This window comes from Salvia miltiorrhiza, chromosome 8 (assembly GCF_028751815.1).
Source record: "Salvia miltiorrhiza cultivar Shanhuang (shh) chromosome 8, IMPLAD_Smil_shh, whole genome shotgun sequence".
Taxonomy (NCBI): Eukaryota; Viridiplantae; Streptophyta; class Magnoliopsida; order Lamiales; family Lamiaceae; genus Salvia; species Salvia miltiorrhiza.
The window spans coordinates 25,105,044-25,127,731 of NC_080394.1; the positions used below are offsets into that span (position 1 = coordinate 25,105,044).

The 22,688-nt window shown below is 36.3% G+C and overlaps 1 protein-coding gene across 1 annotated transcript; it reads right to left on the reverse strand.

Annotated features, from left to right (window-relative positions):
- On the reverse strand, positions 1-16,821 carry LOC130997214 (uncharacterized). The gene is made up of 21 exons (XM_057922465.1): positions 16,396-16,821; positions 12,227-12,325; positions 10,733-10,884; positions 10,338-10,410; positions 10,051-10,173; positions 8,551-8,659; positions 8,155-8,234; positions 7,877-7,958; positions 6,043-6,182; positions 5,851-5,961; positions 5,603-5,719; positions 5,408-5,497; positions 4,805-4,858; positions 4,592-4,666; positions 4,393-4,468; positions 4,095-4,194; positions 3,269-3,338; positions 2,579-2,646; positions 1,186-1,295; positions 808-1,065; positions 1-607 (listed from the first exon to the last, which is right to left on the reverse strand). The coding sequence occupies exons 1-21, from the start codon at positions 16,519-16,521 to the stop codon at positions 270-272; spliced, it is 2,451 nt and encodes an 816-aa protein (XP_057778448.1). The 5' UTR covers positions 16,522-16,821; the 3' UTR covers positions 1-269.
- Positions 16,822-22,688: the final 5,867 nt, after the last annotated feature.

The window sequence follows — 22,688 nt, forward strand, 5'->3', positions numbered from 1 at the left end:
TGAAGTCAAGAAAATAATAAAGATTACATTAATTGATAAGTCACCTCAAGCGATCAGCAATACTTCCCGAGTTACAAAGAATAATAAGAGTTTTTACAAAGTGAAAAGAATATGTTTTTGGTTGAAATGCTTTCTGTTACAGATGACAAATGGTTTTTAGCAGACACAATACAACACAAAAATCGTCTGACGCAAAGTTACTACTCTTCTGAGCATGCTTTTAAGTAACCAAAAAATTTACAGACTCAGTCTAAATTGAGGCTTTTTACCTAACTTACATTACCTGATGATGTTCTGTTTATCCTTTGAGCACCTAATTTTGGGGCAGCAGGTTTAGCCGCTCGGCCTCGTCCAGATGACATGGGCTTGTGCCCAGCTGTAGGCGGAGGTGCTGCAATGGACGCCCAAAGATCATCATCTGCCGATCCACTCGATTTCAGATTCAAAGATTTGGAAGATGATTTTGGAGCAGGGGCAGCAATTGCACCCCAGGGATCATCCTCATCGACTACTTTGCTGGACTTTGTATTCGAAGCTACAGCACCCCACAAGTCGTCATCATCATCTTTACTCGCCTTCAATGTGCTCTTTGGTCTTGAATTTGGAGCTGAACAAAATACCGCACTTGCTAAGTATAAATTCCATTTAACAAGAGAAGTGTGGAGAAAGGCGGGATAGAGTTGATAAGCTCGATTTCGGATTTCTATTAACATATTTCCTTTGTCTAGAGTTCCTCCCATCCCATGCCATCACTTATTAATATTAATAGTTCCACCTGTCTATGATGGATGTAGATGAGGGTGGTACCTTGTGTTTTTGGTGCAGAAACAGGCCGTTTTTGAGCTGCTTGGATACTTGCAAGAGCTGCAGATGGTCTAGCCTCTTCCAGTGGTTCAATGTCATCCCACCCATCTTTGTCATTATCCTGCTCTCCACGAATGCCATTATCAAGGTCTCCCCACCCATCCGTCGATGTAGGTGATGCAGGTGGAGGATTATCAGATAAATCAGCTAAATCTGTCCTGGAATGTACTCGAACTTGTGCTAAATTTGCATCATCCATCACTGTGACATCCAAATATCAATATCAGCAATGACCACATCATCCAAGAAATGCGCAATTATATGCATAGATCAAAAAAAAAAAAAAAAAAATTTGCCGAAATGATCGAATATCCCACGCACCAGAGCTGGCATTGGAGATTGAAGATGAAAGGGGTATGCTGGAGCTTGTTGAAGCAAGGGTGCTCTGTTCAGAAGGTTTTCCTTTCAAAGTCAAAGAACTCATCGCCCATCTGCATCACCATTTTGAATATTGAGTATAAGGTCCGAGTATAAAACACATAACAACTAAAATATTTTAGGTCAGATTTTCTTTAGGGGTGGAAGGCGAACATGTAGATGCTTCAACAAACTAGCGAAACATTATATTTATAGCATGGCCAATCTACACACACATGAGAGTAAGAAAGGTAGAGCACCCATCAAGATCGAAAAGCTTATCTCTCGATAAAAAAGAAACATTGTCTTACTACATATGTTTAGAAGTGTACCAACCAAAAGGCGATGGATGAGACTACGTATGTTAAGTTCAAAATCAAAGCTTGCATTAACATATGGCACCATATCACAACAAAGCGCATGGGTTTACCAGGTACACAATAGTTTATATGCCCTAAAGTTAGAACGTATCAATTACCTTTTCCTTTTCCCATTATTTAGTCATAATTTAGTAATTTCACCAATCACCACTCCCCAGTTAAAATGACGAATGTGATTATCATTCAATAGCGTTCATCATTTGATGTTCTTATTCATAGGTATCTTTTATTTCCATAATATATTTAGTTATTTAGGGTTAGAATAAAAGAGATAGATCAGGCTTTTGTGTGGGCTTCAAGTGTTGTCTTTAAATAGTTATTACTAAGTTAGGGTTAGGTTATCATTTCAATATTGTTTTGGGACAGCATCCGCTGCAGGCCACTCAAGAGGAGTTTGGGACAGCATGCACTGTAGGCCTCGCAAGAGGAGTTTGGGACACATCTCATTGTAGAGTCTTGCAAGAGGAGGATTCTTTCTGTTTTCTTGTTCATTATTTATCTCAATCACCTTTACTCTTATCACATCCACAATTGCGCTAAAGAGTATAGATATCACATAGGTGATTATCACATCCACAATTGCGCTAAAGAGTATAGATATCACATAGGTGAGGATTGTTTTACTGTTCTTTATCGTACTTCATTCTTCCTTTTCAATTACAGAAGCCAACTATATAGTAGTCTTCATAGATCCTTGTAATCTAATATACTTTAAGCCTCATAGTTCCAGTTAAAATCATTTTACCTCTTAGAATGTCCACTCCATTTTCTAATACCTAGATGTGTCTATACTTCTATGTGCATTATGCACGTCTAAGACTCTAGTTTCAAGAAACACATAAGAGAAGGAATGTTCAAAAAGTAAAAGATGGAATGACCTTCAATTGCTTATTCAGAGCTGATACTTATCAGACTCAGAAAAGGTGGTCCCAGGATCATGATATATTAAATGACAAAGATTTAGTAAGCTCACTAACCCAAGTAAACTAGCATTTCCAGGCATAGATGAAAGTGTTCCAGATGCACCGGTGGCATCCCCAGATGTCTACAAAGAATCAAAAAGAGCAAATAAATTCTCAATAAATGCATCTAATGAAAGAGAAGGAGAAGAGGAAGAGCCAAGAGATAGATTGAAAACTGAAGCTCAACACAATTAGCAAAACTCTTGACCAAAACTGAAGACATACATATGCATTGCCAGTACCCAGTGATCATATCCTTATCCCCACCACTGCCCCCGAAAAAAACTAAGAACTAAAAAAGGAACCAAGAACTTCACAAACCAATATATTATTGCAACTAATGATAAAATGGCAATGCATGAAGTCTCTTCCAGGCATCTATGACCAACAGATATGGAAGAAATAAATATTTACGGAGAATCAATAAATATAAGTATATAGAGATCTGTCATAAGAATAGCTCCAAAGAGGTAGTCAAGTTTTGCAGACTCATTCAGAAATGTTTTGCATAGACACTCATCTTGGAAGGCAATAATCGTATGGGTGGACATAGGCATCAAAGACACCTTTTAATATTTTGTACAGCATGCATCACACTGCAATAACTCGTATTGCTTCCAAACGAGATGAACAGGTTAAATTCAAGAAACAGTTTATTATAAATAAATAAAATAAATAAATAAAAGGAGGCAATTAGCTACAAACCTTCTCATGGAATTGTTTCACTAATTGCAGAAATTGTTCAACAGCTTGGAATGCTTTTGACCGGACATCACTGTGACAGGTGAATGAATAACAGCACGAGCAGTTCGATTACAAAGGTAATAAAGCAAGAGGAAAATGAAGAAGACAACAACACCTAGGGCAATTAGAGTAACAAAATATTTCAAACATTACAAGGACATATATCCCCCCGCTCCCTATAAGAATCAATAAAAAGAAGAAGAGCAAGAAGTGGGTAAAAATAGGGAAAAAGAACACAAGTGAAAGAACATAAGCACATGTGATGCAACATACCTAAACAATGTCCAAAAAATATCTTCCTGGTCTTAAGAGAAGGAAGTGATAATAAAAGCGAGGAACAAATTTTCACAGAGAAAAATTATTGGCATGTCATGGTAGTAATAAACATATTCATATAACATCTAATATTAGCATTTATTGACACCCTTTTCCTTCTGTGCTTTCCAACAAATTTTCAATCATCAATGGTATCACAGAATATGAGAATATTTATTGTGTTACTTTAAATCTTGTTGACATTATTACAAGCCACAGAAAGTTTGAGGAATGTTTCATTCAGGTTAATCATAGAGTAAAAGACAGATTGTGGAAATTTTCCCAAATTCAATTTTTAGTAACCAAACATCACTTATATATATCTATGGAATTCTGGGAGTGTAAAGTCAAGGCATGGGCTATGATATATTGATATTGATGAAAGAACCTCAGCTATACATTAGACAGAAAGGGTGAATGATACTCATCAAGGGTCCAACAAATAGATTGATCAATTAGAAGAGAATACTACCTGTCAGGGTCAATTGTCAGGACAACAATGTTTGGCAAAATGCGAGTCGCAATCTCTGTTGCATCGTAATAAGAACTAGTGGCAGATAAAGCCATAATACCTGACAAAAACAGAGGTAGCATGAACGGAGAGGAGGTAACACAATAGAAAGAGGGGAACATTAAGTCCATGGGGATGAACATGCTGAGCAGGAGCTTGCTTTAGCCAAAAGGCTAAAGACAACTACAAGAGGCTACTCAAAAGTTGCCTTATTACAGGACCTGAAAATGTAAGGTCGAGAAAACAAGTAAGGCTTTACCTGCTCCTCGGGCTGGAGAGAATGTATCACGCAAAGCTCGGACTGTGAATGCATTTATCAAAACCCTTTTCCTTGTCTGCTTTCCAACAAATTTTCAATCATCAATGGTATCACAAAACCAGCAAAATGGTCACAAGGTGAGGTGTAACCTCTTAGAGGTCTACAGAAGGATACTCAGGAAGGCAAACTTAGTACTGACCCCGTCATTAAGGTGACTAGCAATGTTTCCAAGTAGTATGGTAGTATTTGTACGAATGGCTGGTTCTTCATCAACCTTCATCACAAACAAATACATAAACTAAAATCCTACCCCAACACTCCAAAAACAATACAATAGGATATTGGAGAAAGTAGAGAAAAAACACAACATATCCAAGATACACCCTGGTAGCCAAACACATAGAGTGCACACCTGTAACTTCGAAAGAAACTTCAACAATGACCCTGATATTGTTCTCTGGGACAGCTGCAAAGAAAATAGTTAATAGATAAATAGATTAATAAGTGGGAAAAGACAATGAACCATGGAAAGGAAATAAACAGTGTTTAATTCCTATTATCAGCTTATACATTTTAATCATTGTAAGGATTTGGATTGCTATTGATTCATCTATACCATCTAACATTAGCATACTGAGTGCGGCATGTCCTGTGATGCACTTAAATGCAAAACCATCGTACCCACATATTGGCATGTTAAACTGCTCAGAGATCAAATTACTGTATATATATATATATATATACATATAAAAATGACAAATTCATACAACTTAACTACATAGCAATCAAGCTTCAATAGAAACTCCTTGACAACCAAACATCATTATTGGACTTTGAGGTATCATATTTTCTAAAGAGTGGAACAGGATATTCCAGAAATAAAGTGGAGCATGACAGGGAATATTCATTGCCACAAGTTTGTGATTTGCCTTAAACAGACCCTACAAGTAGCAGGCAGTATTGGATGTAACATAGTTATGTATGAGTGAATCATTTACATAGAAGGTGGACTTACCTTTGGAGCCAGGACAAGCATGGACTTTAGCGTCAGTTCCCTTAGGAAAGCAGATGTATCGGAAAACCCGTTTGCAACATGAGGGTAAACCTATTAAAGAACAACATCACTTCCCAATCTTCCAGATGACATATTTGAACTGTGTGCATTACACACAAAGTATATTGAGTTATAAATGATCACATAAAATCTTACTTGCTCATCAACCATTTGTGCAGATAATGACTCGCCATATTGATCAATATGTTGAAGAAGGCCGACACGAATGGCACGGTCATTTGATGCAAAAAGTTTGATAATTGTTGGTAATATCTAAAAACAAAATAAGGTGATAATAAGTTCAATAATAGGAAATTGTGTCTGCCCCATTTATAGACAATACAGCTCACAAAAACAAAAACAAGATGCAAGAAGGTCCCCCTGGAGTATTAAGTAACAGTAACCTTAACACCATATTCTTCTGGTGAAAGACAAGAGCCCATTTTTAACAATGCCGTCAAAGCAGGTGCAGTAGCAGAACCAAATTCTAAAGCTGATGCTAGCAATGGAAGCAGCTAGAGAAAACAAACAATGCTGCAAGTCAGAAATGACAGGATAAGATTAAAATGCTAATAATTTCAGACTTCAACAGATACCTTTTTCTGAACTATCTGGCGGGGCAGCTGCTCGGCAAGATTTGGAAGCTTACGGAAAAAGTTATCCTTTTCTACACTATCCTTCAAGTTAAGGACTTCCATAAACTGTATCGTGTCTACCAACTTATTTTGGAAATATTCTGTCAATACATGTTGCCAGACTTTAGTTCATGAAAAAGATCTTCTATATTAACGAAGTAAAAGGTATTATGTGAAATCGTGAATAAGATTAAGAATATTCTCCATTGCGAGAAAAACTGGATAATTTATAGTAATTAGGACTGCTAATCTTGTAACAGAAGAAAAAAGAAAGAATAAGCCCCGAAAAGGAAACAGCATTGCTATGGACATTCCATGAATGCATTTTTCAGCTTGGTGGAAAACTCAAGCAATACATAATCAAATTCAAGGATTTTGTAGTTGGTCTTTTAATAGAAATACAAACATACACATTGTATTCATGGAACAATGTTTAGCAAAAGTTAACAAGTCATTGCCAAATTAGCCATAGTTAAATTACCTAAAGCTATCTTATCTCCGTGGAACATCAAATTTTTTGGTTGTTCCCTAGTATGTATTTAGTTTATTGTTATGTTGGAGTAGAAAAGACACTTGTTGTTTTATGTTGTGCTTTTATTTTTATTGGTCATATACAGTTGAGAACAACAATCAGGGCAACTTTGGCCTGTGGACATGTTAGGGTTCTAGGTGTATATAGTTATCCAACGTAGCAAGAGCGCCTACGATAACGAGACATTACAGAAACTACCTCTCCTCCCCAACTAACAACAATAAGATAGACCACTAGAAAGAGAGAGAGAAAGAGGGAAAAAAAAAAAGCAATCTCACACACAGAGGGAAATAGAACCCTACAGATCTACTCCCCTAAACACTATCCATAACAGCATCACTTATGAATCAACTCAAGTGAAACAGATGAAAGAAATGATGCATATCAATCGTTGATTGCATAAGAAAAATCTAACTTATGTCTCCATTGGCATGTGATGTTGGCCAAGGCTGCTCTGTTGATAAGAAACAGGCTCCAGATGGCATCAACCCCAAAAATAAATTCAGTAATGAAATAAAAGACTTCAAACACATTGTAGATCTCAAAGAAAATAGGACATCCATTAAAGGTAAGTCACAAACTTTATAGGAAAATATGATGGAGCTCGAGCATAAGATGGCCATCTAATTTTAAAAGGGCTGGGATCCAATCAACCAGAATGGATATCATTTACCATCACTAAATAGCTAAAATGCTGAATAAGCATCAGAAGAAAAAGAAGTAAATCCATAACATCACAACCTACAGAATTTTTTGGGGAGGGCATAGGTTCACAACAAGCAATACTTGGCAAACTATAAGGATAATCAAGCACTATAAGTATGATCATAATACAAAAAGCTTCTCAAAGTTTTCAAGTTAAAAATCACCAAATGCTGAAATGATTGGAACAAATAGTAACCTACAGGCTACAAAGCAACAGGTGTTCAGGCAAAAAAGAGAAAAAAAGGAGATGATATCTTATCTAAGAATAAAAAAATTGGTAGGGTCCAAGCACTTACAATAATATCGCAGGCAGGAGTAAGAGAAAAAATAATGGCAAGAGCTATAATAAACAGCATCGGATCAGATTACAAAATATTGGAAAGCAAAAATGGTGATGCTTCCACCAACAGCAGAGTACAAAGGCAAAATAAGTCAAACTTAGATATAACAGGACACAGTTAATTATAACAGGACTAAACTGAAAGATGAAATCCAGAATATGTAGAGGTAGCATTAATATTTCACCCCTACACTTAGAAATGAGAAAAAATAACTCACCACTATTATCTAGAAGCTTTGATGGATTCAACCTGCGAGATGGCATAGAACTCAAGAGACGCTGATAATCTTGAAGTAGGGACTGTCATAAAAGGAAGAATAAACAATTTCTAAATGAAAATGAACTTATCAAATCAAATGGATGCTCAAGCAACAATTAAAACAAAACAAATATGCCTTGCCTTCTAACAAAGATATCCTATAGCTGAAAGAAATTTCATAATGACACTGAAATTGGAAAAATCATATTGTAAGAGAAAGTAAATAAACAATCTCACCTTTGGAATATTAGTTGTATTCCGCAATTCCTCGGTTCTACCCAGTTTCATTCCAGAGAAGAGCTCATAGATTAGGCAGCCTATAAATTCCGTAGCAAAAAGAGAAAAGAAAAAAAAAGAGTATAATATTTTAATTATTAAGCAATAATTGAAAATTTCAAGGATTGGGATAACTGTTTCCTTTGCTAGATTTCTTTTATAGAGGAATGAGATATGTAGTAAAGAGTACAAGCACTTCTGATTCAGAAAGATTACTAAACTTCTGCAAACACACATGAGCAATCTTACAAGTGCACACACAGACTCGAATCATATTTCATTCTTGTTGCATAATTCACAACCTCTTATTCATATATAATTATAATGCCTATTCAAGAGTCCAAAATACACACTTACCCAAACCCCAAGAATCTATAGCCCAAGGTGGAGACTTTCTGATGGCTGACCAGTCTGATTTTGACAATTCCATTGACTTGTATTGTGAACCAATAAGCCATTCATATTGCTGTGCCCCAAATTATGCAGAACAGAAAGCAGAATTAGCCATTAGATCATCTAATACAGCCTTCAGTCAAAAAACAGCAGAAACAGCAGCAATGAATTTTTCACTAAGCATATGTTGAATAAGCAAAACACATACTACTCCCTATGTCCACAAAAAATAGTCCCTTTTTGCCATTTTGGTACGTCCACAAAATTAATCCCTTTCCATTTTTGGAAATTTTCTATCTGGCCCCTTTCTCCACTCACAATATACTTAATAATCATTATTAACACTGCTCTTTAAGTGGGACCCCTTCTCCACTGACCATACACTCAACTACTTTTATTAAAACTTGTGCCGTCCCCTTGTAGGATTATTTTTTGTGGACGCAGTGAGTATATTAGAAGACACCACATACTCTTGGTCTGTAGAAATACAAGAAATAAAAATAAAGGAAAAAGAAAAAAGTAACCATCATTACAGTAAGTCGCATTGTGCCAAACATGTTTCATTTACAATTCTACAAGTTCAAAACATACATCTCATTCACATTTAGAAAAGAAAAATATGAGCTTGTGTATGAGTATCTCTTCAAACTTTTCAGCCCGAAACTTCATCAGCTTTGTTTATTTTCAGAAAATATTTCCTGAAGAGAATTTAGGAAAGCAATAGCTATTTGGAAAAGCTAATACACTCTTCTGAAATCAGGGCTTCAGATTACACATCAACCTCCACATTGCTGATTTTGAAAACAACTAAACCATACTTTTTTATTGCTGAATCAGAGGTCTAACTAACTTATTACTTATTTACTAAATCAGTGAAATAATGCATCTTCTCTATTCTAATATGTTTTATAAATACATTTGGAACATGTCATGTGATGCTTATGAAAATGAGTTGGCTTTTCTTATATGTATATTGTATGGAAATAGATTTTCAGAAATGACAGGAAAGAGATTGGAAATATTTTCAGAGAAGACTTCCACAAATTTAGCAATAATATTTATTTACAACTCCATGAAACACAGAACCTAAAGGGAAATTAAGCCAACTAAAGCTAATGCCTTCAGGCATAATTTTCTCGTGTTTCAACAGATGCATTTTTCTGCAGGGGTCAGTTTTTCCTTCTGCGGTCTTAGATATTGATCTTGAGTCTTGAACTGATTCCGAAAAAGTAGATTAAGACATGTTTAAATTAAATAGATAAATCAAAGATGCAACAGTAGTGCCCTTCTTTAAAATTTATAGATACAGATGGCACATGTTTTTTATAAGATGGTGTTATCGTAATATCATTAATATCTAGCAATCTTCTATTTTTCCCTTCACTAAGCCAAGCAAAATTGTTGATGTCCAACACATAGCAGATGAAGAATGGCGGAAAAAGATGGATTAAACTGAGAACTCACAAGCATAGGTCCTGTTGCAGCTTCATTGTTTCCATCATACTCAGATAAAACATCAAACGCATGGAGTTTCCAGTCCAAAGTTTGGGTGACAACAACACTAGCCATGCAAACATTACCATGAACCTGAAGCAACCAATACACCGAAATATCATGCTTGACTTATTTATATATTAAATACTGCTAATAACTGGAAAGTGAGTCATTATCAAAGAGTTTTTGTTCTGGTCATACTAAACCACATTTACTTGAACTTGTCTACAAAGAAAAAATGTTTTTAAGATGCATACCAATTTACAGTCATTATTCAGGAAGCTCACAGCTTTAGATATCCGGTGCAATCCCCATGCATAATATTCATCCCTGACACAAGACAGGAGTAAACCCTTTCAACTTTTAATTCCAGGAAACATGAAGACAGAACCCAAGGATATGTTCAAGTGAGATGACTTTAATTGAAAATATGTTCTCAACACTTCTGAAATGTTCAAAATAATAAGGCCAGTGATTATAAACAATAATTAATAAAAACGTTAACCGATTTACTCCACTTTCCAAAATCATGGCACAAGGTACATCAGATCAGAGTATAAACAATTTACGTATTATCAGTTCAAACAAATAAAAATAATGCCAATGAAAAAAACTCTTGAAACTGCAACTAATGGAATGATTCAATTTTCACCTTTGGTTGCCTTCTAGCCCCAATTCCTTGATCTTTTCTGAAAGAGGCATAACAGGTTCAGTCACAATATATATGGTCACCTTAGTAGTAGAGCCATCTAAAGTTTCAGCCTCAGTACTGTGCAGAAATGACAAAATATTTGGATGTCTGACCTGAAAGAAAATAGACATAAACTGTGAGAATAGTAGAAAGTGAGATTAGTGCCTGAGGAAACCAGAATGCATTCCATTCTACAGACTCCAAGAACAGCAATGATATTGTAGAAAATGAAGATATCGTAGTCAAGAAAAAGATGTGAGCAGTTACACGATCTTTTGTTGAGCAACATCATAGGTAAAATCTTCCAAATCATAAGATATACCATCTAAAGATATTTAAGGTATATTTATCAGGAATTTCATTTATTAGAGGGTGTTTGCTAAGCTTATTTTAGAGATCTTATAGGCTCCAACATCTTATAAGATGTTTCAAAAGCTCATAAGATGTAATGTTTCAAGAGCTTATAAGTTGTCAAAGTGTTTGGGTAATTGAGCTTATAAGTTAGAGAGAGCATTCTGAATTCGAGAGAGAATCGTAGTTAGAGAGATGCGGAATAGATGAAATGGGAAGGGTATATGTTGGAAATAACACAACATAAAAGCGCTTTTTTTTATTATTTGTAAATTAATTGTTTCTTATAGGATCATGAAAAATTAAGATGGGGTTGATGAGCGTAGATTTTTGGGAGCTTTTATAAGTTGTTGGAGCTTATTTTTAGATCTTATAAGTTGTTTAGAAGGTCATTTTGACAAATACTTTTCAAGAGCTTATAAGCTCAGCCAAACTCCCCCTTTTTTACTTCTGAATGGAAAGGAGACATTAATTGTTTCTTATAGGATCATGAAAAATTAAGACGGGGTTGATGAGCGTATATTTTTGGGAGCTTTTATAAGTTGTTGGAGTTTATTTTTAGATCTTATAAGTTGTTTAGAAGGTAATTTTGACAAATACTTTTCAAGAGCTTATAAGCTCAGCCAAACTCCCCTTTTTTTCCTTCTGAATGGAAAGGTCTCCGCAATGTGGGTTAAAGTAATTCATTGTAAAGCACTGCCATCAGCTATTTTTCATCTGAAATTAAGATTTTCACTTACATCATCAAATTATCATTTAAATTGTCAAAGCTTCATCTATCTACGTATTAGTTACTTGAATATAATGCCCATGACATGTTTACGGCAAGTGAAGAAAATCAGCAATGTTCTACACACTAGTAATAAGCCTTTTTGGGAGGTTGTCAATATATAATAAGTAGCAAGAGAAATCTTTAGTTAAATCAAACTACAAAATTTATAGGATTGAACTTTGGGTATGATATTTAGGCAAATCTTTACAAAGACACCTGTCATGGAGGTATTTTATCATGGATTCACACTTGAACCATAAACGAAGGTAGTCAAATAAAAATAGTGAAAGAAAAGAAGAAACATCAAACAGAAACATCCATCAGAAGCTTACCGTTCGCAAGCGTTTAACACCATTACGGCCAGCAACTAAATGCCCATCGTTTGCACTGCTCCCTGAAAGAGAAAATATTGAGACAGGTGCTCCATCATCCTGTCAATAAATAGAGCAGAAAAAGAAAAAAGAGAAAAGAAAAGACAATAGTAAGAGACAATCTCAATAATTAGTGACAATGCTAATGCAGAAGTACCAACAAAATTTCATCAAGAATATGGACGAATTCCCAGACAAAGGAAAACATCAAAGGAAAAATTTGTACAATCTATCCAAGTAGCTTAGTCCTCTACATCTGGTGTATTGGAGATGCAAAAGCAAATCCGTTTCTGAAGCAAAAATGTTTATGATAATCAAATAATGAAGTTTGTTCTGCAGATTGATAACCTTTTGGTCATTTTATCTTCTATCTTCAAAGGTGCATGAGCCCAAGCATTATAAAGTGGGAAAATTTGTATGGACAGAGAGGTCCTAAAGCAAGAGATAAATCTATCATCAATAGTATTATATGACAAACTACAATATTTACTGTTTAGTCATGAATATAGCTCAATATTATCGCATACTTTTGTCTTGGCCTAACAGCTTGGTTTGAGTCGTCACTGAAGCTACAACCTCTGTCTCAAAACTCTAAGCTAATAAATTAGCAATACAAATAGTAGAGTAGAAAAACCTAAATATTGCACCCCCGGCCTTTCATTACCAGTTCATCTAGCCACTAGTTGTGCTTCTTCTATTACAGAGTTTTCCCTTCTTATTTAATGTTTTCCTATCTATAGCATACAATTCTCCACCATCACTGAATTATCATCTCATCTCCAAAAACATTCATGGTGCAACTTGCAAGACCAAATAACTGAATGCATCTCATATTTGCATCCATCAACCACCAAGAAGCCATCATTGTAGAACCTTCCAATTTCCCTGGGTCTTCAGATTGGAGATCATAGATTAAGATTTTCTCGAATCCCTCCATCAGTTGACCACTGTTGGCACTGAGGGGCTTCCTGTTTGCATAAATTATGAGACCTGGATGACATCTAATTCATAAGGAGAATGTGAGCCCCCAATCCAGACCACTAAACAGGGTCTGGACCAACTGTGTAATATGCAACACTCAATAGACTCGGACCTACGAACCAATTCAGATCTTGTAGACGAATCAAACGATTCCTTAGTCGGTTAGCCCTAAACTCAGTAAACTTCAGAGAATTTTAGTCATCTATTTGTAGGGAAAATTAGGAGCCCCAGCTCCAATTCAGCTCTTACTAAGTTTTAGGGAGAATCAGAAGCCCGGGTGAAGAGTATTATGTTGGGTCTTGACATACTGTTTTGCATGAAATGTAAATGAAGTCAGATCTACACACCAATTCAGTTTAGCCGTAAAATCGCAACACTCTAAAAGAATTTTAGCTATCTATTAAGATAAATGAATTCTAACCAGATATCATAGCTATTATCTCTTTCTCCTACCCTTTAACCAACTCTTACACCACAATTCACTAGAGAATGGATATTACAAAAAGACGATTCTAAAGGTTGTGTACTGTGTAGTGGTGAGTGGAGTACAATATGTGGAGCCAGGAATAAACCTTAGCCATAAGCATACTGAACTAAACAATAACAACTTAAAATATCAATTCCTATGGACATATTTTTATTTTGGTTTCCTTCTTTTTATTTGTGTGTGGCAGATGGTTGTTAAGAATGCTACAGTCAGATGATTCCTATATGGACAGGGACGGGTAACGATTATCTTCTGAAAAATGAGTGGCAACCAAATTTTCACAATGTTAAGCACAATTGGCAGAATAAATTGCAACTTTACAAGCATAAGGAAGGTGAAAAAAATTGACAGGTAGGCATCTTCAACAGAAGGCATGAAAAAAACTATTGAACTGCAGCAACTGCTTTAAATGCCCAGTCAGAGGGATAAACCCAAAGAAAACCTTCCTCAATAGGTTGGATAATTCAGTTAAAACTTAAAACACTGGTCCGCACTCAGGCAAGATTCAAGTTTAGAGAGAACATCAGTCCGGCATAAATACATAAATATGTATTTGTGGACATCAGTCTAACCAGGTGACTGTTTTAGAGAGAAAATATAGCTGACCAACAACCAAGTATCAATCCTCAAAGGCAATTTATTCTTCCGAAGATAAACCAATACAAAGTACAGCTTACAAAAGATTCTCCTGGCTCTAATTTGTTGGTTCCACAGTAAATTTTCAACTCATTGAAATGAAGGCTTAAACTTGAAACGTAGTACCAAAAACCTCACATACTTTACCTGATGGCAAAGTGAAACTCCAATGGCTTGTTGGACAAGGAAGGGAGCTGCTATCTATAGATTAGTAAACTACCCCATCCCCAACCACACCAACCATCTTCTCTATTTTCAACCATTGGACCACCCACTTTGAAAATACGAAGGGAAGGACGAAACTTACTGACTCATGCTCACAAAAGAAAGGAAAGGCCTAATAAAGCATACAACATTATATTCATAGAGATCATTATTACTAATCTTATTTACCTATACACTCTATAGTAGGATTATGAGCAATGTGAGCAAAGTGTCACATATGGTAGGTTCCAAGTAGAGATTAAAATAGAGCAAATTCTGGATACTAAATCAAATAGATCAGTAAGGGTACCAAGTCCTTTGAAGATAGGTAAAGGCCATTCAATTCTTACACGATAGAATATTTAAGGACTTCTGCAGAAAGAATTATGTAAGACTAAGAGGGCCTATTAGGGATCCATGTCTATCTTAAAGTACTTTTCATTTGACATCAGCAAATTTATCCTAAAAAAAGGAATGTTGGGCCTTCTACCAGCCGTTAGTTACTTTTCAAGTTTTTAGAACTATAAACTATAGATCCTGGAACCCAGGTTCGGTCAAACATATTTGAATTCCCATACACTTTGGTGTATGTTACTGGTCAGTTCCCATAGGCAGCCTTTAATATAGACTTAACCTATAATATAAAATTATATAATGAGCATAACCTTAGCACGAGTAGTTGACCAGTCACATTTACAAGGGGAAGTAATGAGTTGAACAATCTGGGATCAAAACTAATTGTTCCTTTTGACTACCAACTTAAAATAGTATAAAGCAACTGGTGAAGACATAATATCCATGGGTTAGAAATACAGCAATATGGATGTTTGTGGAGTTAATTTAAGATCATCTATCAAAACTAATGGCATTACAATCTGTGATCGACTATTTTAATGATGCCTATATATATAGCCCCAAAAGGATGGAATTTTGGATTAGATATTAGGAAATTCTAAATGGTAATGGTATTCATCTAACCTCGTTATTAAATTTTCATCCTTGATATACAGCAAAAGGGAATTCTACTTTGTGAAAGGTATTCTAGTTTCATCACCGACCACAAACTTCCAATTACAAGCATAAGGAAGTTGGAGAAGTAATAGCATACTGATGCCTCCCACATCGAAGGTAGATAAGTCTCCTGGGCTGGATATAAGGTTGGGTCCAAACCTACACTCTTGAGCTAGCTTTTGAGAGTAATTACGGGTTCAACTCTTATCACTTACACTCAAGTGAGCAAAAGCCTGTAACGGCACTTATTTGAGGAGATAGAAGTGAACTGCAATGAACGATCTAATACAAACTAGCATGCTCCAGTACAAAGCAGGTTGTTGCTTTTTCAGATCTTATAGAACTAAAAATGTACTCCAGTCTGAATCTTTATCTCCTCAACCCCCTGGTCATGCATGGCGGAAGATGAAAATTTCCAGAAGAGACTACCACTCTCGAATCTCTAACTGCAATTAATCTTAATACTTCCAAAAAGTATATATATAATCCAGTGCCATATAGACATCCAGAGAATGACAAACTTCATTTCATGGCAATGCAAATCCGATCTAATCAACGATAAACTTAACAAATAAACTTTTTCCCATCTTTCCAGCTCGACAGCCACCCCCAACTCATCAATTTCCAACAAAACAAGTAAAGCAGTCCCCAAAAAACTATTAAGCTTCGCACAAGCAATCTTGATCTCGAGGTATCAGAACGTAACAACGCAAATGCGAGGAAATTCGGAATGAAACCAATGAAAGCGAAGCCAATCCAACCAGTAAAATCAACGCGATTACAAAGTATAAAATGGAAGCGAGAGGGGCACCTTAGAGGTTCCACGATAGTGCACCCAGGAGCCCCACGCAGAAGAGTAGGGCTCCCCGATGTTATACGGAAGATCCTTGAGGCCAGCGCCTGATCCGGCGACGACTCCTTTAAGAAATTTGAGCATCCTTCCGGCGCAATCGAGAGAGAGTTGATCTGATGGGAGATTTGCGGGAGAAAGGGGAAGAGCTGTACACTACGGTGACAGAGTGCGAAACAGGGGATAAAATTGATCTTCACAAAAGCGTCAAAATGAATTAATTCATCATCTCATTTGTTTCGGGATCTTCGGCTGAACAAAACAGTGAAAATTTGTGTCAAAATCGTTCATTTCAGTTAGATTTTGTAGTTTAAAATTTTCGAATCGGATTAAAAAATCGAAAAATTCCGATTTGTATTATCTTTCAATCGATTCGACTTTCTTCTCGAAACTAGTTGTGCCCCCGCGCTATGCGCGGAATTATGTATTGTATAAATTTTATATATAAATTATAAATATAAAGTTTTTATAAGTTTTGATGTTTATTGTTTATATTTATACACATGCACATTGTATTATTCATAATTAAATTTTAATAAAAATAATTAAAAAAATTTACATTAATAAATTTATTAAAAATTTAAAAATATCACAATAAAATAATATTCTTTCCTTCCACAAAAGAATTTTCTACCTTTTATTTTTGGGACGTCTACAAAAGAACTTATTACCTATTTTTTTAACTATATCCCACCATTTACCTTATTTTTCTCTTTTTCACAACTCTCAATATTAATTACAACACATTTTCAACACATTTTCACTACTCGAATACAATCAACATCATTTTCTCCACTCTCAAGATACTCAAAAATATTTATTTATTTTAGAATTTGTGACACTCTCAAGTTCTTTCGTGAATGGAGGAAATACGATATTACAAGATAAATCTCCACACATACTAACTTCAAAATAAAATTACAATTGAGAATTTTTATTATGCATTTATTTAGTGTATCTATATTCTTTACATTACATGTGGATTAATGGTCTCACAATCAAAATATAAAAAGACTTAGCCATCAATTTTAAAGAGAAAATTTTAATTTATGATAAAAAAGACAATTTTGTCAATTTTTTTGTGTGGGAAAATTTAGTAGACAAATTTGAAGAGCAATTACTTTACTCACAAAATTGTAATTTTAATAAAATAGGTGGACTTGTAGCAAAAAAATGTCTGAAAAGTGGAGAATCCATGCCAGCATCCCTTGACGTAGAACCATGATCAGTTTATTGAAATAGTAATAAAAACATAACATTTTAGGGCAATGTACTGACCGAATTTCTCTGCCCTTGCATTAGAGTTCCAAATGAGTTTATTGAAATAGTACTAAAAAAACATAAGAAATATATGGAAGATTAATTATCTAGAACTTTCGTTCTCATAATCTGCAAGAATAAACACAGATGGAAAATACCATATAAGTACTTGAGAAGTTTATAGAAGTAGAAGCAGATTGTGAATTGCATAGTAGTATGACAGAACTAAAAAAAATCAAATAAACTGAAACAAATCAGGAAACAGGGTGAATTGAATTCAAGAAGCTCATATTTAAGATGGCTTTTCACATCTAGACGTTTTCGCAATTGACCAATGGCAAAAGGCAACATAATTTTCTTTGCTTTATGATAGCATAATCTAAATAATTCACAAGATCTCAATTCAAATATGTACCAACATCAAACTGTGAGCAATGTGAAATCAGAGATATCAATCAGAATTTACATGAGTCATCTTCATCGAGATTGACTTCCATTTTCCTTCCAAACTCCTACTTCACATTTAAGTTAAAAAGCTAGCGTTCAATTCCTCACACACATGCACTTAATTACATAATCATTCATCACATACAAAATTTTACTTACAGAAAATACAAACAGAAGACACACCCATACATGTGTAAAAAAATAATACATATAATTTTCGTAATTTGATAAAATCAACTGGAGCTCTGTTTGTGAATTTATGGATGTGTACTGAGACAATGAACATCACTTTTGTTGAAATAGAAAAGCAAATAGGTAAGAAAAATAAGAAATCAATTGTTGTTGCATGTTTTGAGATGGTGACTTCGACGGTCGTGGGATTCGGTTGTCCGGTGGGAGAGGACAGACCGCTGCAGCTGATAGCTGCTTGCTAACGGTTCACAAAAAATGGAGCGAGATTGGAGGCGAAGACGGTAGGACGTTATTGTTGCCGCCGGATTTATTTAAGAGAGAAGTAATTGAGGCTGTCGAGAAATGGGATCCGATGCAGTCCAAGCCAAGAAGAAACGGGGGACTTCAGCGCTACATGTGCAACAACAATCCATGGTTGTTTACAGAGAGGGAAAAGAGAAAATAGGGAGGCACGTTGACCATCCGGCCAAGGGAACAAAGGAAAGGGAGAAGATGGTGGACGGTGGTGCTGTTTGAAGGAGAGAGGGCAGCTGATATATGGAGAGGATCTCTAGGAAGGAAGAAATTAATATAGAGAGAGAGAGAGAGATTGCATTACCTTTCTTGGGAAGAGGATATTGGGAATGGGAAAGGACGTATTGGGTTTGTGAAATAATAGATGGCTCCACTATGCAATAAATTGATGCAGAGAAAAATAAATAACTTATTATTTTACATATATATTTTTGGCGGGAAAATTTTGGGATACAACTCTCCTTTAGTATAATAGATAGATTTCAATTCTAACCCTTAATATTATTACTCCGTATTATATATTCCCTCCGTCTCACTCCAATAGGCTCATTTTTCTTTTTGGGATGTCCCACTCTAATAGACTCATTTTCCTTTTTGGGACCACACCATTTTTCTACCACTTTTCTACTAAAAAGTAAGTTTTCTTAATCTCCGTGTCAAAAGAAGTGAGCCAATTGGAGTGGGACGGAGGGAGTAATAGGTTACATATTGAAGACACTACACTTATCCTCAATCCTAGGTGGCATCTTCTTCATTCACTATTCTTTGCTATCTTAAATCATTTATCTCACATTGAAAACATATTAAACTTTAGCAATTCATTACCTAAATAAAAGGTTATTCATCATTCCTACATTAGACATTCATTATTTCTACATTGGTATTATATTAAACGAACGAAAACCCTATGCGTGAGAGCCACCCCATCCCTATCCCGCCGCCACGGCGACAGTAGGGGTCTCCTCCGTCACATCTCGCCGGTCGGGTTGGATTTCATCGGCCCGGCATGGATTCAAGCCCGCTGCTCTCGGACTTTCCCACCATGCCGTCTAACTTCTCACGGCTGCCAATCCCTCCTTCAACCGATGCTGCTCTTCATCACGTCGATCGCTGTGATTCCGCCGCGATCGACGATGTGTTGTTCCCGGAGATTGTTGTCCTACCTCATCACGCTACCCCTATTAGGGTTTTCACAGCCGTTGTAATTTTACACGTACGTCACAACCACCTGCATCGCGGCGAGCGTTCCTACGGCCCCCCTCGCTAAGGATTCCCGTCCCATCGTCGGTGACCGCGACAGCTTGTCGCCGACTGCAGAGACTTCGGCGATTATTTTGCACGCTCCAGCACCGCCGCTACCTTCAAAATCCGTGGAGGCTCCGCTGCGGACGCTTGCGGATAGCCCTAACATGACCATGGCGGAGGGACGGGTTTTTCCGTCGAACCTTGCTGCCTCGACCTATATAACATGACCGCTGGCATCCTCTTCCTTGAAACCACAGTGCTTCCGACAACTAACCCCTTTGCTAGGCGTGACCTGCCGCCGCCTAGGTCTTTTGCAGATACGTTCAAGTCTAGGGTGGGATGACCGGCCGATATTCCCGCCCATGACTTTGCGGTTCTCAAGCCAACAGTGGAGGATGATCGCCCGTGCCTTACTCTCTCTACAGTCTTTCACCAGAGACAGGTTCGTTCATTTCAATATGCCGTGCAAGGACGTCTTTTTCTTCGTAAAGGAGATGCGCCGAGATTTGCTGTCGATCTTTATTCGCTTATGGAAACCTTCACTCCCCTGGCAAAGGTTACTTCACATTGAAGTTCTTATCTCAAGAAGATTATGTGATTTCCTTTTCTAAGGTTTCTTAGCGCTTGCGTACTGGAATTCTCCACCTCCAGGCTTGGGTCCCCAATTTCTATGGCTCAGGTTTGGCTTCGTATCTATAACCTCCCGCATGAGTATTGGCATCCTGAGGTCCTCACTGGCATTGCAAGACAAGTAGGCACCCCTATTATTGTTGATGGTATTTCTGCTAGAGCATCTGTTGGTTATTTTGCGAGAGTGCTTGTGGAAATGAATGTTGCTTTGGCGATTTCTGACTTTTTGGATGTGAAATGTGTTGGTGAAATCTTTGAGATTGACTTTGGTTATGAAAATCTGCCATATTTCTGCAGTATTTGCTCTGTCGTTGGCCATACTATTAACGAATGCAGGAAGAATTGTTCTGAAGTGGAGCCCTTTTCTCCGCCCAAAAATCCCAAGAACTAAGATTAGAATCTTACCAGCAAGAAACACAGAGGTTGTACTGCTGATTTTTGGCGTCCGGTCCCTCCCATGGTTGCAAAGGTTCGTGCCCCTCGGATAAGGCTCCCCTGACGTCTGTTTATGGTATTCTTGAGGATAACTTGAATGAGGGAGAGTCCCGGTCCCGCACTGGCTCACCTTCAGTTCAAGAAGTCGGCACCACGACTGCTAATTCCTTCTCTGTTCTTGCGGCCGAGGAGAATGTGGAGAGTGTGATCGGAAGGGAAGTTGAGGACATGGAGAATATTTCACCTAATCTTATCAAGACTCACCTACCTTCGGCCTCTTCCTTGGGCATTCATACGGATCAACCGCTGACCTCTGCGGCTATTATACAAACACCTCCTGGGCAGGTTATTAAGGATGTTTCTATGCCTGCTGTCTCCGACCAGAACTAGACTGCTGGCGCTAGGAAAAAGGCTGACAATCCGTGAGTCTCTTTTCGTCTGTCGCCGATTGATGGGGCGGTCATTCTCGACTCCGAGATTGACACACATGAGCAGCGTGAGTCTTCGGAAGAGACGCCTCCTGCTTCGGAGATTGATCAGGCTCGCCCAGCTTCGGACTCAGCATCTATTGTGCTTGATACATCAGTTCCTTTGATTGATGTCAAGCGCGGCCGAGGGCGTCCTAAGGGCACTATTAAAAAATCTGGGAATATGGGGGTTTCTGATACTTCTATAAAGCACTGGCTACGGCATCCAGCTATTCAGAGCTCCGCTGTTAGTTTGCCTTCGGATATATCAGTTTTTCAGAGTAAGATCCAAGAGCTGCAGCCAAAGGTTTTCTTCTCAACACTTTTACAATCTCCGCTCCGGGGATGTTTCCGGTCTTGCGATGACGGTGGTCTCTTCTCAACACATTAGGGGGACATCATGGGTACTGATCTTCTGAAGATGATGCTCTTGACTGTTGATTTTCTGTTATGTTTTTCGTAGCCCTTTGTTTGCGATAAGGTGTCTTCAACGGATTTTTTATCGACGTTTTTATTGTTTTTGCTTTTCGTTTTTTTTTCTCAATAAATTTTCATTTCAGCATTGGTATTATATTAAACTTTATCATGGGGAAAATTTGAATTATTACAAAATATACATTTTTGTATTCACCAAGTGAGTTGAAATTGTATGTTTGTCACATAACTATGACTTTCATTATAATACATCCATAATATAAAATATGAGAAAATAAATTAAATTGTTGCAAAATATAAATTTAATAACTAAAAATGACACATTTAAAATATATATAATAAAAAAATAATTACAAAGGTGAAATTACGTCACAATAAAATTTATAAAAAAAAATATTTTTATTCATCAAAAAATTTAGGTCCCACGTCAAACTTTTAGTAGACATAATCATTTAGAAAACTTAAACAAAAGAACAATAAAATTCAACTTCGATTTCACAAGAGAATATATTTGTTTGAGATACTTTGTATTAGAAATTGTAGTTTTTATAAATTATAGACAAAAAATCAAAGAATTAAAAAAAAAATAGAATAGAAAATTTTATTTAAACTTTTTAGCATATGCATTCAAGAGTTTGTAGTATCATGTCAGTTTATATTTCTATTTGAATTTCTCATTATTTTTAATCCTTTATTATTTATATATTTATATTAAATATTTATTTTGTATTATTTATTTTGGTTGAGATGAATACTCAATTAAGGAAGCAGATTATATTTGATTATCTAAATATTTTATAAGTTTAAATAAGATGAGTAATGATGAGTATTACTATAAATTGGTCCGAA

Excerpts from the sequence above, each read along its gene's own strand:
- LOC130997214 (XM_057922465.1), bottom strand. The coding sequence starts at position 16,521 with ATGCTCAAATTTCTTAAAGGAGTCGTCGCCGGATCAGGCGCTGGCCTC. Across the intron at positions 7,959-8,154 it reads ATACAACTAATATTCCAAAG|TCCCTACTTCAAGATTATCA; the intron begins GTGAGATTGTTT and ends CTTTTATGACAG. Across the intron at positions 3,339-4,094 it reads CTGACAATTGACCCTGACAG|TGATGTCCGGTCAAAAGCAT; the intron begins GTAGTATTCTCT and ends CACCTGTCACAG.